The following is an 18,911-nucleotide window of genomic DNA, read 5'->3' on the forward strand; positions in this document are numbered from 1 at the left end:
TGTACACCTTTTGTACTAGAGCTGTCTGATTAATTGTTAAAAAAAAAAAAATAATCGCAATCTCGATTTCAACCTACCACATAGTCTTAATCCAGCATTTCCATGATGCATGTGACAAGTCCAGAGCAGTTCCCTGCTCACAGCTGTCAAAAAAAACAGATCAAAGGGATGAACTTCAGTCTGCAAATAAGGGCAATTTAACCACTTAGACACTTGTTGCTTACAAGTTAAAATCAGTATTTTTTGCTAGAAATTTACTTGGAACCACCAAACTAATAAATGTATATAAGAAAATATATAATATTATTATTTATTTTTCTTTAGCAGATATCCTAGAGAATAAAATGGCGGTCGTTGCAATATTTTATGTCACACTGTATTTGCGCAGTGGTCTTTCAAACGCAATTTTTTTGGGGGATTTTTTTTTTTTATTATTATTAAATTGTACATTTTATCCAGAATTGTGCAGGTCTACCTTGTACTTATTCTGAACAGATGCTGTAATGCTGTTGCTTCTTTTTGTTGTATATATTTACTGGTAATAAATAAAGTAGTATTCAGAGTGTAGTCTTGGATGGGTTATAACACCGCAGATTGCACTCTTTACCATCACTTCAGCTTAGAGCAGTTTATAAGGTACTCAGGCACTGCCTACTGCTCTTTTTACAATGAGAACTCCACTATAGGACAGTCTTCCCCTGCGTTGCTGCGTACTCCTTCACATGCACGCTTACCAAATTTAAGGTGCCGTTCTATGAGTACCCCATTGGAGACCACCTTTACCAATCGCAATTTATGGTGCAAGTGAACTGCCGTAAAAGTTCAGGCAAACATTTGCTCTGCTGAAGGCCTTCAAACCTCTCGGTGACGGCACTTTCCTTGTATTGAGTGGGTCTAACTCTGTCTCGGGCACAAAACATGTGGCCTTTCTGACCAAGGCAAATGTTTCCAAACTATGTCACTTTGTTGAACAACTAACAGCCTAATACAGCCATGACTTTCCAGAGAACAAAAGCTCCATGTTATTCTGCTGGATGTCATATGACGCCCAGTCAAGATAACCCTTCCTGCCCGTCAATATTCTATAGGCCTGGACGGAAGTGGTTAACCACTTGCCGACCAGGCTATAGTCGAATGATGGCTGCAGCGCGGCCGGCTAGTTCTGGAGGCCGTCTGATGCCCTTCAAAGATGTAATGGGAGAAAAAGTACTTAACAGGACAACCCTAAACCCCCTTCTTCGGAGTCTTCCTCCTTAAATTAAGAGTGCCCCATCACCTTCCCCAAGCTTTATCCAAACATCCTTTTAGAAATCTCTTTAAATAGTGGAGACAAGTTGGAGACAAATGTGCTACAGCCTGACTTTTTTTTTCCTAACTCCTCTAACTTTTGCTCTGTCTAAACAGTGTTTATGTGAAGCTACAGAAGCCAAATGCTGCAATTCGTGACTGTGATAAAGCTATAGCCATCAACCCTGACTCTGCTCCGCCATATAAATGGAGAGGCAAAGCACATAGGTAAGTAAATAGCAGAGTGGTTTAAATTAGCTGTGGCTGTTCTTGAATTGTATCTACAATGTTTTAAATAAATCAATCTTTTAAATATAATCAAGCTTTTAAGCCACACTATTACTCAGATAAATTAAAGTTCCACTGTTACTGTGGGCAGGCAGGCTTTCTACAGTGTCTCTTCCACAATAAACTACACCTACCTGCCTACTCACAGCAGTTCCCCTAATGTACACTGATCTGTGTATAAGTGATGCATGAGTTAACCCCAATGCCACTGAAGATGACTGACAACTGGCACACAGAAGAAGATGCTGACTAGGGACCGTTTGAAACCTGTGTATTGATTTTTTTTTTTTTTTTTTTTGCTTTAAAAAATGAATATTTAGTATTGTAGCTTGTAATATATGGGGGTTTAAAAACCCTTCAACCACTCCATTTGATACAACACTAGGCATATAATTATTGTGGATTCAGTTTAAATTAGTTTTGAACCATTAAAGTGGTTATAAAAGCAGATGGTTTTCCATCTTAATGCATTATGAAAAAAATCCTGTGTGCAGCAGCCCCCCAATACTTGCCTGTGCCCCATCTCTATCCAATGATGATGCACGAGAGTCTTGGCTTTCTGGGCCTCCCCTCCTCATTGGCTGAGACAGCAGTGAAGCTCCATTGGCAGTTGCTGCAGTCAATCAAAGTCATTGATCCAATGAGGAGAGAGGTGTGGGACCAGGCCACGGCTCTGTGTCTGAATGGACACAGAGCTGTGGCTCAGGTGCCCCCATAGCAAGCTGCTTGCTGTGGGGGAAATCAACAGGAGGAAGGGGCCAGGAGCATCGGAGAGGGACCCAAGAAGGGAATCTGGGCTGCTCTGTGAAAAACCACTGCAACAGAGCAGGTACCTAATAATAACATGCTTGTTTTAAAACAAAAACAGACTTTTTGGTATCACTTTAAAGCAGAACTTGTACCTCATTCTTCCCAAACTTCCAGTACGTAGTGTGTCTTGTGCACAGCATTAGGGGCTGCTGGTGCATGGAGCACTCTGGCAGTGTTTTATACTTCTAAGCAGAGCACCGTGCGTGCGTTGCCAGGACACAGCGCCAGCAGTCCCATACTGTGCATGCGCAAGCTGGACACAGTACCAGAGCACAGAAAGACAGCTGATTGTATCCATACATAGTGGTGGCACAAGGGAGACAAAAGAAACATTCTTTAGGAAACTTCACAGAGGAAACCTTCAATGGCTGGCAATACTGTAAAGACTCCACAAAACAGGGCAGCTACATTTTATACTTTTATTTTTTTTCAAACTGGGTTTAATCACTTCAGCCCCGGAGGATCTGGCTGCCAAAGGACAGGGACACTTTTTGTAGTTGTGCAACGTGGCTCCCAAACAAAATTGACGTCCATTTTTTTTATTTCACAAATAGCTTTCTTTTGGTGGTATTTGATCATCCCTGCGGTTTTTATTTTTTGCGCTATAAACAAAAATAGAGCGACAATTTTGAAGAATAAAAGCAATATTTACTTATTGCTATAATAATACCCCCCAAAAATATATGAATTTTTTTTTTCCACAGTTTAGGTCGATACGTATTCTTCTACATATTTTTGTTAAAAAATCGCAATGAGGGAGCAGACCATCAGTGTCCTGTGACTAGGCAGAACAGGGAGATGCCTTGTTTACGCAGGCATCCCCCCATTCTTCCGCTCCGTGACACGATTGCGGGACACCAACGGACATAGAGTCCGCAGGCACAGTCACTGAGCTTGCAGCAGAGGTGCGCGCCCACACGGCAGCAAATTTAAAGGGATGTACCTGTTCGCCCATTTGCCTGTTCGTGCCATTCTGCCGACGTAAAAGTGTGTGCGCTGGTCGGCAAGTGGTTAATAACAATTTTTTGCCTATTGTAAAAAAAAAAGCCATGTTTGTAGCTGTGTAGCTTTTTTTTTTTTTAAGAGAATGAAGAAATGAAGAAAAATTGTATGCCTCTATATGCACATTTACATGCCTGTGCGATCACACAATGTCTTTACAGATTTTTTTTGGGGGGGGGGGGAGGGGGGTTTACACGGCATCTTTTGCCAGCAAGATCCTGCATATAAATTATGTTGCTGCACACAAAAGCTTCAACATTGTTGCACTTTTATTTGTCGCCATTTCACCATGCCCCCTTGGGTGCTAAGGAACCTGCTAAGTCAGAAAATACATTTCTATTTCGTCCATGAACGGACACAGCTTCCTTATACTCTTGACTGTAGGGTTATGTTCCGTACAGTCAAAAGTATAAGGAAGCTGTGTCCGTCCATGGACGAAATAAAAAAGGATTTTATGGTGAGTACAAAAATCCTGTTTTTTCCATTCATGAACAAATATGCCGCATACACACAATCGGACCTTCCGACAACAAAACCGTGGATTTTTTTTTCTGCCGGAATGTTGGCTCAAACTTGTCTTGCATACACATGGTCACACAAATGTTGTCGGAAATTCCGATCGTCAAAAACGCGGTCACGTACAACACTACGACGAGCCGAGAAAAATGAAGTTTAATGATTCCGAGCATGCGTCGGATTTTTGTGCGTCGGAATTGCATACAGACAATCGGAATTTTCGACAAGAACTTTTATTGTAAAAATTGAGAAGCAGCTCTCGAACATTTTGTTGTCGGAAATTCCGACAGCAAATGTCCGATAAAGCCTACACACAGTCAGAATATCCAACCAAAAGCTCACATTGAACATTTGTTGTCGGTAATTCCGATTGTGTGTACGCAGCAATAGATTTAGTCAATTTATGATGATACACTTAACCGTGAAAAGATTTTCAACCCTCCACAAACCATTGGCAAACTCCATTAACCTCCCTGGTGGTATGCTTATGTCAGATTTTAGGTGCTGAAAGTGGTACCATTATTTTGCATGGAAATTTGGCGTTTTATATTGTAGGCCTGTAATTCTTAAAAATAACTCTCTTAAATCTGTCCAAATCGGAGTCTAGTAGACATCCCGGGTATGATAAAGTTTGAAACACAAAATCATAAATTATAATATAATTAAATATAAATAATTAGAACAATAATATAATAAAATTAATCAATAATGTTCTCAAATCAAAAACACTGCGCCCCCGTGCGTCGCAGGGAACAGATCTCGGCGGCACTCGGGCACTGTGTGAATCGAGCAAGGAGACAGCTCGCACACACAGCGGGGAGACATCGCAGGATCCAGGGACAAGATAAGTACCTTTTCCTGGATCCTGCAATGCAATCCCGAGTCTGGGATCCCGAGTCTGGCTTGGGGATACCGCTAATGGTACTGGAATTCTACCCCGACTCGGGAATACTGCTAGGCTGGTTAAGTGGAAAAAAAAGTTCACTAAAAGGTGGTCTATTGAAACCCAAGTTTTTAAGGACAGGGTTGTTTCCGATTCTGTCATTCCCACATTGCTCAAAGCCATAAGTTCTACTTCCAGAAAAATAGTTGTATCTGGAAATCTTTCTGTCTGGTGTGGACCTAAGAATTTCAATCCCAGAGAATTCTCTTTTGACCTCCATTCTGGTCTTCCCAATTGGGATTTTACCATTTTGACCTTTTCAAAATGGTTTTAAACTCAAACATTTATTATACGTGTATTACAGCTTGCCAATTTTTAGATATGATAGTTCAGGGTTTGACAAACCCCAGGCGCCAGGTCGACGTGGCGACCAGAAACCGTATCCTGGCGCCTGGGCTGCCGCCATCCCACCCACTGCAGCTCTGGGCACTGATCCTTCTCCCCCGGCTGGTCTCCATGGTTTCCCCGGAGGCGGGCAGTAGTCCGATGTCCACCTGTGAGTGACATGGGAGGTGAGAGGGCCGGCCTCCTCTCCTCACACGGACGCTGTCCCCTCCTCCTTCCCAATACCCGAGCAGGGTCCGAGGTGTCCTGTGGAGTATGAGGAGGCGTCGCTGGGAGCTTGTCGCAACCTCCGTCCACTAGTTTTGGGTCAGTTAGTGGATTCATGTGCTCCCCTCCCCTTCTCTTGCGCTCTGCGGATCTCCTAACGTGCAGAGCGCGGATAATGGCCACCTGGCTGAGCAGCTCCCTGACCTCATCTCTGGGATGGACGGCCGTAGTGGAAGACCTGTCGGAGTAGGCGATCAGCGGGGAGCCAGTCTGCTGGAGTTTCAAGGTACATATACAGCATGTCCTGCTGCCCGACACTGACACATCCTGTGATGTCACTCCCTGACCGAGGGTGCCCTGAACATCCCTGCTACCAGCCGCCTGTCGCCTCACACACAGAGAGCCCTTAATCATATGATGTCATCTACTGTCCCCTGTCGTCATCTACATCCTGCCCCTCATAATTTCCCTGTTCCTGGCATCCCACCACCCTACTTCCGATTCCCGTCGTCAAACTTTTTATAATCTCCCCCCTGTACCCACTGTCATGCATCCCCCTTCCCCCCTGTACCCACTGTCATATGCACCCCCCTGTCATCATCATCCCTCTGTACCCACTGTGATATGCATTCCCTGTCATCACCCCCCCCCCCCTGTCATACGCATCCCCCCTGTCGCCATCACCCCCCCGTACCCCCTGCCATATGCATCCCCTGTCATCATCACCCCCCCCCCCCGTCATATGAATCACCCCTGTCGTCGTCATCCCCCCTGTACCCTCTGCCATATGCATCCCCCTGTACCCCTTGTCATATGCATCCCCCTGTACCCCACCCCCTTAAATTTACTGGTGCACACATATATGATGGAGGAAGGGCCCCCGGGCGCTGACAAAACGTACTATGCTAAAAAAAAACTGGCTCCTAACTTTTTTAGCCAGCTCCTAGATTCAAAGCAAATTTGTCAAGCCCTGTGATGGTTGGTTAGTTTTCTTAGGGTTTTTCTTTTCTTTTCACCTAGTGATTTGACCAGTAAGTTTGTTGTTTTTCAACAGAACATGCTGTCCTACAGATATAGCAGTCAGAGGTTTGAGACAAACCATTTACCACTGACAGGGATGTTTTAAAATTATCAGCTTTTATTTATGTAAGATCTTTACTCCAAAAGGAACAAAACTATTGCTACAACTGCTTAAAAGTGTTAGCTGGCGTTTAGCTTCAACCTGTTAGTGTATTCTAACCTGCTAGTACATCTAATACTCTTCTCCCCCCAGACCGACAATGCTGCTATCCAAAGGTAATTCTGTGGCTCTTCCATCCAGAATGTAGGCGTCCTAATACAGGAAGTGTGTTACTGGCCAGATCACTAGGTGAAATGGGGGGGGGGGGCTGTAGACGCCACATTGTGGGCAAAAGCTGCATCCACATAGGTTTGGTTTCCAACTAATAGAGCTATGTGAAGGAATGAACTGAAGACCAGATGGCAGCCTTGCAAAGCTGGGCAACAGAGGATTGCTGTAGGCATGCCAAGGAAATGCCCATCTTTGAGATGCATATGTTCAGTGCGCTTTGGGGAAAAAGTAATTTTGGTGTCATCACTTCTAATATATAACACTGTAACTGTAATTATACCAGCTTCTGATCAATTTTACTTGAATACAGTCATTTTATTTAATTTAGCTTTTGTTTTCTCCTATTACATGAATGTATAGTCCTATATTTGGGGGGGGGGGGCCTGTTTCATCTTGTTGAATGTAGCATTTTAAATGTGCTCATTAAGGCCTCATGCACACTGGACGTTAAAATAATGTTTTTAAAATGCCAGTAGCTTTGCAGTGAGGTTTTCAACATTTTTGCAATAGCTTTTTTTTTTTATTCTGATTATTATTCATATTCATTTTTTTAGCGTTGCTGCTAACAGCCTGTGTGTGCATGGACACCTAGGATAACATGATGGGGAGTTTGACTGTAGAAAAAAACATCTGAAGCTAAAAACATCCAAAAATGTCCAGTGTGCATGAGGCCTTATAGTGAGCTATTATGTTTGTGATATACATATGTAACGCATGGATAATTGTAAACCCCAAATAAGTTGTATTCAGGAGACTTTCTATTATCAGTTATTTTCTGCTTTGCAGGCTCCTTGGACACTGGGAAGAATCTGCCCACGATCTGGCCATGGCTTGTAAATTGGACTATGATGAAGAAGCAAGTGAAATGTTGAAAGAAGTGCAACCACGTGTAGGTTGATTAGGTGCCGATACCTGGCAATCAGATATTCAGTAGTATGTGTGACATGTACATCCTAATGGTATGGATTTTTCAGGCTCAGAAAATTGCAGAGCATCGGAGAAAATATGAACGTAAACAGAAGGAAAGGCTGGTCAATGAAAGGAAAGAACATCTTAAGAAAGCTAAAGAGGAAAATGAAAGGGCACAGAGGGTAAGTTGGAACACAAACAAGTGTCATGTTTAAGCATCGGTGGACCAGTTAGTGCAGTCAGATGAGGATGACCGAGGCTTATGATAATAATTTATCAAGAACAAAAATGAGAATGTTTAAATTGTTCATTATGTTAATACTTTGTAGACAGCATTCCCTTGAGCAATAAATATATATAAAAAAGCCTATTTTATATCTGATGTTTAAAAACAAAACCAAAAAAAATAACCTATTAGAAAAGGGCATCTAAAAATGTAAACCTAAAGGAACACTTTAATCACCTAAGGCCTTTTGCATACCACTGCCAAAATACAGTAGTGTGTGTTTTTTTTGAACACGCACACACACACACACATGACACATGATCTTAAACCGGAGTTCCACCCAAAAGTGCAACTTCTGCTTTAAGCACTCCTCGTCCCCTTACATGCCACATTTGGCATGTGTTTTTTTTGTGGGGGCTTCGTTAGGAGTGGGACTCACTGTCCTACTTCCAGCTAGGGACTGCCTAGGCGACCCCCTCCTCTGCCCCTAGGCGGCCCCTCCCTCTAGGTAATCTCCTGAAACACGTGATCCAGGTCCCAGGAAATCGCCTGTCCACTCCGGGAGCACATCGGGAATGCGCAGTGCGTGCCCTGCCATGAAACCAAAAGCTGTCACGGCCGGGTGCCCAGAGTGAATGGAGGCGCCAAGGAGAGGAGCAACGCTCCGTGCGGCCGCATCGCTGGACAGTTGAACAGGTAAGTGTCTGTTTATTAAAAGTCAGCAGCTATACTTTTTGTAGCTGCTGACTTTTAATAAACATTAAAAGGCTGGAACTTCGCTTTAATGCAGCCTATTATTTTTAATGTGATTGTACATACAGTATACATGAGTTAAAAAAAAAAAAAAAAAAAAGTTGCTGGTCAGTATTTTGCACACTTTCACAAACAAAATGAAGAGGTTAGAGTTTTTTAGTTACAAGGAATACCACAGGTGCCAATTCTTCAAAAGGAGCAAGGGACAATTCCTTAAAGCGGAACTTAGTTGACGACAGATCGGTGTACTGGGCCACTGCCAGTACCATGTGATCGCTGTGACCAATCACTGCATATCACATGACCATTGTACACGATGGATAGCTTCCATTTATGCCATTCTTTGTGTACTATTTAACAATTTAACATTTCTTCATCTAGAATAAAATACAACTTCAAAAATCTTGCCATGCCTTGGACTGTCTACTTTCCAAAATAGGGGTCATTTGGGGATATATGTACTGTTGTATTTTTGTCATTCCTCACTGCGTACAATTTTCCACATGCAACCTTCTTTACCATTCCAAGGCCAGGCCTTTTTCTGACATTTGTTTTACAAGTTAAAATCCATATTTTTTGCTATAAAATTACTTGGAACCCCCAAACACCATTTTTTTATTTATTTTTTTTTTGCAAAAATCGGCGGTTGTTGCAATATTTTACATCGCACTGTATTTGCCCAGCAGTCTTTCAAACGCAATTTTTGGGGGGAAAATGCACTTCAATAAATTGAAGAAAAACAAAACCGTAAAGTTAGCTCCCCCTTCTTTTTAGGGTTTAGGGTTCACCCTATCAACGCAAAAAAAAAAATTTTTTTTTCTTTTACCATAAAATCAGGCATTGTAGCGCGAGCTACAGTATGCCTGTCCCGATTTTTTTTTACCCCCGTACTCACCTTGTAATCGTACATCGAAGATACCGGGGAATGGGCGTGCCTATGGAGACGGAGGATGATTGACGGCCGGCTCTGGCGCGTCACGCTTCTCCGGAAATAGCCGAAATAGGCTTGGCTCTTCACGGCGCCTGCGCATAGCCTGTGCGCAGGCGCCGTGAAGAGCCGAGACCTACTCCGGCTGTCTTCGGGGAGAGTGACGTGCCAGGGCCGGCCGTCAATCATCCTCCCTCTCCATAGGCACGCCCATTCCCCGCGGGAGCCGAAATCTACAATCTACGATTACAAGGTGAGTCCGGGGTTAAAAAAATCGGGACAGGCATACTGTAGCTCGCGCTACAATGCCTGTCTCGATGGTAAAATCAAGTCCGAGAGGGTGAACTACCGCTTTAAGATGTTACGCTTAGTAAATGGATACCTAACGTGTCACGCTTGTGGAATGGCGACAAGCTATGGTACTTATTCTCTATTGGTGACGCTTTACATTTTTTTTTTTTTTAATGGTTACCTGTTTAGAGTTGCAGATGATCCTTGTAATAACAGCCAAGCTGCTGCTTGGCTGAATCGGCTGCCCATTACTAGAAAGCCGACCATCGGCTCTTAAAAATGTTACCAGTGTTGGTGATGCCTGTGGCTGCAGGCATCACTCCAATACAACCACTTCAGCAAAATGACGTACAGGTAGTTAACCACCTCTCACCTGGCCACTGCACATGTATGGCTGGGTGGGTGCTTCAGAAGGAGGGGGATCGCGCACGTGCCCGCGCAATGGCGTGATTCCCAGATCACTTCTCCTGCATTTAGAACATCTCAACTTGAGTGCCAGTAGGAATGAGACTTTAGTCTCCAACCTCTAACCGGCAGGACAAGTACCCAGTTGTTTACTGGTCTAATGTAAACAATAATTTATACTGCAAAGTATTTTTTCGAAGGAGTCGCTGTCTGCGCTTCTGCAGCAGAGACTGGGATCTGGTGTGCCCATGGTGGGAGATAAAAATCAGGGCTAATGGAGGACACCCGAGCTGAAGTGTTTGGGGGCAAACCTTTTACGTCCAAGATCCGCAACTGATTACTACAGTAATACATTTTAAATACTTTTGGAGTTGTCTGACTCTAGAAACCTGCCATTTATACATTTTATTATATATTTTTTTTTTTTTCCAAACCAATATATTTTAGCATCTTCTTTTTTTTTTTTTTTTTTTTTTGCTACTGCATTATCCTTGACGAAGCCTGTTGGTTTGGCTTATGGGTGATTAAAGCTCTCAACTGCAGCCTGCCATTTAAAATATTTACCTCCCTCCCTGTTTATCACTATTTAGAGCTCTGCCCGGCAGTGCACAGCCTTTTCAGCAAAAAATTCCCTACCATATCCGTCCTGCACAAAACGCCCCCCCCATTTATTCCTATGGATGAGCTTTCCAGCCATCCAACTTGCCTATAAGTATAGTTGGGCCGCGATGCCCATTTAGAAAATATTTTTGTGTTTTTTTTTTTTTTTTTTTTTTTATAAAGTCAAAATATTTCTGTTTTTCTTTATGCTGACAGGAGGAAGAAGCCAGGCGTCAAGCTGGTGCAGGTGCAGGTGCAGAGTTTCCAGGTTTCCCAGGTATGGCCTTTAAATATTTGAAACCTATTGGTGTGTGTGTGTGTGTAAAATATATATTACAATATTACACACACGTACAGTGCCCTTGAAATTTTCCACAATTTGTCATGTTGCAACATAAAACGTAAATGTTTTTTTGGTGGATTTTATGTGTTAGACCAACACAGTCGCACATAATTGTGAAGTGGAAAGAAAATGATAAACAGGCTTTTAAAATTCTTTACAAATATCTGAAAAGTGTGGCATGCTTTGTATTTGTATTATAGCCCCATTTACTCTGATACTCCTAACTAAAATCTAGTGGAACCAATTGACTTCAGAAGTCACCCAATTTAGTAAATGGAGTCCAACTGTGTGTAATTTAATTTCAGTATAAATACAGCTGTTCTGTGAAACCCTCAGAGGTTTGTTGGGGAACCTTAGTGAACAAACGGCATCCTACGGGCCAAGGAACACACCAGACAGGTCAGGGATATAGTTGTGGAGATGTTTAAAGCAGGGTTAGGTTATAAAATATAAATAAAAAAATCCCAAGCTTTGAACATCTCGCAGAGTTGTAATTGCTGGGAAAGGTGGTTCTACAAAGTATTGAATCGGGGCCTGAATACAAATGTACTCCCACGCTTTCCAGATATTTGTATAAAAAAAATGGAAAACCACTTTTCTCTTTTCGTCCATGGACGGACACAGCCTTCACAAGTCTTGACAAGTGGGTTATGTTCCTGTTCATAGGAGAGGACTAGGCAGAACATGTTCGAAATTTAAATACATGTTACTTTAACAAAGTTGAACAGCCCAGCCCAGCCCAGGGGCGGTCTATCCGGACGTAACCCTCCGCCATGCAGCCTCAGTTTTTTTCTGCCTAGCAGAGGAGAAGGACGTGGCTCCCTTTTGGGCCCATCACCCTGAAGAAATGTATTTTATTTGAGATTCTATAAACTGCCGGCTGGGTGTCAGGCTGGATATATAGGTCCTTGTAGTCTCCCCAGTCCGGCCATCGAGCGTGAGCAGACCTTGGCTAAGGGCTGGGTCGGCCACGACATACCCTATGATTTCAGGGGTGGCCGGTGGGCTTTTTGCCCCAGGGTCCACACATGACTGGGCTGTTTTGTTGTCTCACTCAGAGGACCGGGCCGACAGCTACTCCAACGTGGTTCTAGGCCTGTCAGGAATGCGCCAGCGGGTCCTCGCATGGACGGGTAACTACAGTCCCTCCTGCCTCTACTATCAACAGCCGGGATGGGTGACAGGCTGAATATTATAGATCCTGGTAGTCTCCCCAGCCCGGCCATCAAGCGTTAGCAGGCCCTCGCTACGCGCTGGGTAGGCCACGACATACCCTGTCTGATCCAGGGGTGGCCGGTGAGCTATATGCTTCCGGGACACACATATGACCAGGCTACTGCTGTCCGTGTCAGTGTGCCATGGCCGACAGCCACTCCGTACCGCTCAGGTGATCATTCTCATTCTGTCCGGAATGCGTCCAGCAGTCCCCACAGGAGGGGTAAGTATGGTTCCACTTGTCTCGGCAGGATGGAGCAGCTGGGCATTCCCTGTGAGGTCAAATTGGGGGTCTCTCATTCTCCTCTTCTTCTTCTCTCCCTGTCCTTTCCCTCCTCCCCATACTTGGGCCGCTGCACGTCTGGCCGGGGGTATTCCAGGGGGGCAGCTGTTCTGTTCCCTACTTTAGTTGTGGGGTGTTCTTGTGTGCACATTATGGGGGCCACTGCCTGGAGGGTCAGCATGGTGGCACCATTTTCCTGTGGGTTTTTCAGTCCGGAAGATTCAGCGACCATTTTCCTGTTTTAGTCAGGAAGTTTGGCAGCTATCTTCCTGTAGCCCTGGTCAGGAAGTCCGGCGGCCAACTTTTCGGAGCCCCCGGCTTTTTTTTTTTTTTTTTTAATGAGGCTATTTTCTTGGAGTCTCCGCTTGGTTTTTGCCTCTAGCGCTGGCTCGCCCTCTGGAACGGTGCGAATTGAACAGATCACCTCATGAGGGAGAGAGGCCAGCACAGCGCATGACCTGCTCTGGGGTGGTGAGTCCTGGGTGGGGACCCTCAGTCAGTGGCAGCTAGGAGGGGTGGACCTTTTGTGTAACTAGCCTGCAGTCCCTAACGGGGGTCAGACGAGTGGGGTCAGCATGGCGTCAGAAGCTGGCAGTTCTTCCACAGACATACCTGCGGTAGCAATCTGCTCCCCTGCACCTGCGGTGCCTATGGACACTTTGTCGGCGGTCCTGGGATCCTTTTGTTGCCAGGGTGTAAGGGCCTCTGGGCACAAGGGGGGTAAAAAACGCCCTCTTCCCCCAACGTTTTCTGGGGAAAGCTCTGATTCAGACTCTGGCCTCCCTGCTTTCTGACCAGTGGGTCTGCAAAGTGGTTTCCTCAGGATACAAGATGGAGTTTCTCTCTTGTCCACCAAGCAGGTTTTCTCAAGTCGTCTTCCAGGACAGCCTCTGAGACCTTGGGCTCCTCCCTCCGGGACAGGAAACACACACACCCCCATTTCTTTAAAGGCGGTCCTCCAGGCCTCCATCTTCAGTTATTTGTGTTTCCTACCGGACGGGAAGGAGCACGCACGCAAGGAACATGGGAGCTCCAGATCTCAGGACTGTCCTGTGAAGGAGCACCTGGCTATGACCTCCTCTGCCTGGGCACCCCTCTGACCTGTTAGGGGTAGAGTATGGTGCCGTATCTAATGCTGCCCTTAGCTCGGGGAGAGTGGGACCATCGATGGCGCTTTTACCCTAAAAAACCCTGTTTACCTTTAAGGTTCGGCGGACTGGCGGAGGTGGGAGACGCTTACCAGCCAGGATCATTCCTCCGTGCTGCGAGGCGAGAGAGGGCGGAAGCTCCGTGCTTCCGGAAGCCGAGGGGCGGGTTTGCGTTCCAAGGGGCGGAAGTGACTCACCTCCGCCGGAACGACGTCATCGGAGGGCGCCGCGGAGATGCGTTCCGATCTCCTCCTGGTTTAAAGGAACGGCGCGGCAGAAGAGACAGGCCCGGAGCAGGGTGATCCTCGGCCAGGCCGTGAAAAAATACCCAGCGACATGGAAGAGGCGATTCAGGCCACAGAGCCATGCGCAGCAAGCTCCGGTACCTCCCAGGTAAGGTGGTGAGGGTAGACTACTCTTACACTGGGAGGGTGGCACTCTATTATTATTCACTCTCCTAAGGTGGGGAACCTGTGGTGGAGGGTTTTTAGCGCACACTCATTCCTTACTGCACAGAGGTGTTAGTTAAAGGGATGTTCTAATAGCTTCCTGTCTGTCTTTCTCAGGTTAAGGTGCCTCCTGTTCAGACTCCCAGGAAGAAGTGTGCCGTGTGTGGGGCTAAAATGAGCGTTAATTGGAAGAAGCCAGTATGCCCAGAATGTGTCAATGACCTAGTTAAGGACGATTCAGCAGCAGAGTGCAGAAAGATCCTGTCTTCTGTTAAGGATGAATTAGCGTCCACCTTTTCATCATTTAGAGGAATGATGGATAGAGTACATGTACCAGTCCCTCTACCCAGGGCAGCCAGTACCCCTTCTTTATCGGTTCCAGTACAAGAAGAGGAACTAGAAAGAGAAGGCAGATCAAGTGGGTGGTCTCTTTCAGGTCCGACCTCTTCCCAAGCAGATTCCGCTTCGGGGTCCGAGGACGGGGAAGATGTCCCCACGGGATCTAGGTATAGACTGACACTAGAAGACGTGGGAGATCTGCTAAAAGCAGTCTACGACACGTTAGAAATTCAGGAGGAGCAAGTCATTCTTTCTAAGCATGACCAGATGTATCTAGGGTCTAATGCACAGAAAGCCAGGGTTTTCCCAGTACATAAATCTCTTGTTGAATTGATTTTGCTGGAGTGGGAACATCCAGAAAGGAGACCATTTTTTTCGGGAAGTCTTAAAAGGAGATTCCCGTTTGAATCCGATGTCTCTCAACCATGGAATAAAATTCCAAAATTGGATGCACCATTGGCCAAGATATCAAAAAATACAGATTTGGCCTTTGATGATCTAGGCGCACTGAAGGATCCCATGGATAAGAGGGGAGATGTGCTGCTCAAGAGGGCATGGGATGCTTCGTCCATTGGTTTAAAACCAGCCCTAGCGGCTACCTGTGTAGCCAGGAATCTTGAATGCTGGCTTACACAGTTACAGTCACATATATCAGCAGGTACCTCTAGACAACAACTGCTAGGCTCATTTCCCTTATTGTTTAAAGCTGTGGGATTTGAGTCTGTCAGACTGGCAGCCAGATCGGCGGCCTTAGTCAACGCCGCCAGGCGGGCTGTATGGCTTAAAACTTGGCCGGGGGACTCTGGTTCCAAATTAAAACTTTGTGGGCTGCCTTTCTCAGGCGATCATTTGTTTGGGCCTGGTCTGCAGGAAGCCCTAGAAAGAACCCAGGATAAAAAGAAATCTTTTCCTGAGAAAAAGAAAAAAGGCGACAAACAGTTTTTTCGTGGCTTCAGGCAACAGAGGTCAGGGCCAGAGCGTGGTCACCCCAAGAAGCACTGGACAGGGAATAAAGGGCGTGGTAGAGGAAATATCTTATTCAATCCTCCTCAAGCCACCCCAAAACCCCAGTGACGCCTTAGTCCCTGTGGGAGGAAGATTGGGGGAGTTCCTCCCACAGTGGATTCAGTGTACGCCAAGCCCGTTCGTTCTAGATATCATCAGGAACGGGTACAGGCTGGAATTCGATGTAATTCCTCCTCCTATGTTTTTGCTAACCAGGTTATCAAGAGACCGAGAGAAGGCGGAAGCTCTAAGCCTGTTATTGGGAGATCTTCAAGACCAGAAGGTTTTGGTGAGAGTTCCTCGAGAGGAGGAAGGGCAGGGGAATTACTCACACGTGTTTGTAGTAAAAAAACCCTCTGGGAAGTTCAGGTTGATCCTGAATCTCCGCCCCCTGAACAGATTCCTGAGATACAAAAGATTCCGGATGGAATCGATATTTTCAGTAACACATTTTTTGTTCCCGGGTTGCTTCCTAGCAACAATAGACCTCAGAGATGCGTATCTCCATATCCCCATACATCGGGAATACCAAAGATTTTTGAGGTTGGCAGTACAGAGAGGCTCGGAAGTGGTCCATTACCAATTCAGGGCACTTCCCTTCGGCCTAGCCTCCTCTCCGAGGATCTTCACAAAAGTACTAGCAGAAGCCCTAGCACCCTTAAGGAACAAGGCGATCACTGTAATACCGTACCTGGACGATCTGCTTTTCGTTTCCTCCTCCGGTCCCCAGTTGGAAAAGGACCTAGAGGAATCCCAGAGGTTACTCCGCTCCCTGGGTTGGCTGGTGAACAGAGAGAAGTCCCAGCTTATTCCGTCCCAGCAAGTCCTGTACTTGGGGTACAGGATTTCCTCGGTGGAAAGGAAAGTATTTCTTCCGATGGAGAAGATTCAGAAAGTGGGGCAGGCAGTGGCTCAGATACAAACCAATCAGATCACTCCAATCAGGGAAGCTATGAGAGTGTTGGGACTGATGTCGGCCTGCTTTCCAGCAGTGCCGTGGGCCAGGCATCACCAGCGTTTTTTACAGAATGCGATGCTAGGACAGTGGGATGGAAGAAGAGAAGGCCTAGACCTCCCTATGCACATTCCGACCAAGTTAAAAAGAACCCTGTGGTGGTGGCGGAACCACCACAATTTGGAGATCGGATTGTCTTGGAATCCGCCCACGGCCATAGTGATGACTACGGATGCCAGCGCGCTGGGGTGGGGAGCCCACCTAGGGAGCAGCTTGGCTCAAGGCTCCTGGTCTCCAAGAGAGGCTCAACGGTCTTCAAACCAGAAAGAACTTCTCGCAGTCCTAAGGGCAATAGAGTCCTTCCAGCCCTTGATATCAGGGAGGCATCTGCAGGTCAGGACAGACAACGCGGCGACCGTCGCTTATTTAAACAAGCAGGGAGGTACGAGGAGTCCTCCCCTGCAGGCTATCGCAGACAAGATTATGAATTGGGCAGAAGTGAACTTGTCTTTCCTTTCGGCAGTTCACCTAAAAGGCTCTCACAACACTCTGGCGGATTTTCTGAGCCGCCAGCCAGTCAGCCAGGACGAATGGTCCTTAAATACGGAGGTATTCAGTCAGATAGTGTCCCACTGGGGGGAACCAGAGGTGGACCTTTTTGCATCTCAAAAAAACAGGAAAGTAATGAGATTCTTTTCCATTCATCCTCAGGATCTAGCCATAGGGGTAGACGCCTTTGCCAATCCTTGGAACTTCAGACTAGCGTACGCCTTTCCACCAATAAGGCTGATAGCCAGAGTCCTCCAGAAGTTTCTGACAGAACCCACGGACCTGATCATAATAACACCATTCTGGCCCAAGCGACCATGGTTTGCCAACCTGAGGAGGCTAGCTGTGGATCCTCCTTGGACTCTTCCATGGAAGGAAGACCTAATTTCCCTGGGTCCAGTTCTCAACCCAGAAATAGGGAAATTGAATCTCACAGCTTGGTATCTGAGGAACAGCTGTTGAGATCTCATGGGTTCTCAGAGAAGGTGGTTAAAACACTCCTAGAATGCCGCAAACCGGTTACCCGGGCCATTTATGGCAAGGTCTGGAAAAAGTTCTGTTCTTGGCAGGCAGAACGAGGGGTTGTCCAGCCTGGTGTTTCGGTAATATTGGATTTTCTGCAGGCAGGGGTCGAGTTAGGCCTATCTACCAGTACTTTAAAGGTTCAGACAGCGGCCCTGAGTGTGTTCCTTGAATTTCCCCTCCAGAAAAATCAATTCATAAAGAATTTTTTCAAAGCTTTAGTAAGGTCCAAGCCAGTTAGAGTAAGAGCTTGTCCTTCTTGGGATCTATCTCTAGTCCTTAGGGCTCTTACCAGACCCCCCTTTGAACCTTTGGAGAAAGCTTCTCTAAAGAATTTAAGTTTAAAAACTATTTTCTTGATAGCGATCACGTCGGCCAGGAGGGTCAGTGATCTGCAGGCCCTGTCAATCCAGGAGCCTTTTCTGTTAGTTCTAGAGGATAAGATAGTTCTTAAAACAGACCCTTCTTTTTTGCCCAAGGTGTCGTCCACCTTTCATAGGACACAGGACATTATCTTACCCACTTTTTGCTCCACTTCAGAAGCTAATGAAGAGGAGTCGATAAGTTTACTAGACGTCAAAAGATGTCTTCTAGTTTATTTAGAGGCCACTAAGAATTTTAGGCACTCTGAATCCCTTTTCATTAATTTTGCGGGAGTCCGCAAAGGATATAAGGCTTCTAAATCGTCCATGGCAAGGTGGCTCAAGTTAACGATCACAGAAGCTTACCAGTCAGAGGGCAGGCTCCCACCTTTGGTTAAAGCACACTCGACCCGGGCAGTCTCGGCATCATGGGCGGAGAAAGCCGGAGCATCAATGGAAGACATTTGCAAGGCAGCGGCATGGTCATCTTCCTCCACGTTCGCCAGACACTACAGGCTAGACCTGTTATCGGACAGGGATCAAGCGTTTGGACGCAAGGTCCTCCAGGCAGTTGCCCCCCCCTAACAAGTAAGTGCTTTCTTGCTTATCATCTCAGAGGCTGTCCTGGAAGACGACTTGAGAAAACCGGAGTTAGGCTTACCGGTAACTCTATTTCTAGGAGTCTTCCAGGACAGCCGGGGTTTTCCCACCCGGGGTCTTTACCTAGGTATCTGAAGTATGAACTAACATTATGTTAGTGTATTATGTCTTTCAGAGCCTTCCGGTGGTTTTCTTGTATGAACTGAAGATGGAGGCCTGGAGGACCGCCTTTAAAGAAATGGGGGTGTGTGTTTCCTGTCCCGGAGGGAGGAGCCCAAGG

At 46.0% G+C, this 18,911-nt stretch overlaps 1 protein-coding gene across 1 annotated transcript in view; it reads left to right on the plus strand.

The window, feature by feature from the left end:
• Nucleotides 1-18,911, plus strand: part of ST13 (ST13 Hsp70 interacting protein) — an 88,211-nt gene that overhangs the window by 54,383 nt on the left and 14,917 nt on the right. Inside the window, exons 7-10 of the mRNA XM_040359659.1 lie at nucleotides 1,405-1,515; nucleotides 7,536-7,638; nucleotides 7,724-7,840; nucleotides 11,078-11,138. Of these exons, the coding sequence (XP_040215593.1) occupies nucleotides 1,405-1,515; nucleotides 7,536-7,638; nucleotides 7,724-7,840; nucleotides 11,078-11,138 (392 nt within the window). The remainder of the gene's footprint in view (nucleotides 1-1,404; nucleotides 1,516-7,535; nucleotides 7,639-7,723; nucleotides 7,841-11,077; nucleotides 11,139-18,911) is intronic.

This window comes from Rana temporaria, chromosome 7, assembly GCF_905171775.1.
Source record: "Rana temporaria chromosome 7, aRanTem1.1, whole genome shotgun sequence".
Taxonomy (NCBI): domain Eukaryota; kingdom Metazoa; phylum Chordata; class Amphibia; order Anura; family Ranidae; genus Rana; species Rana temporaria.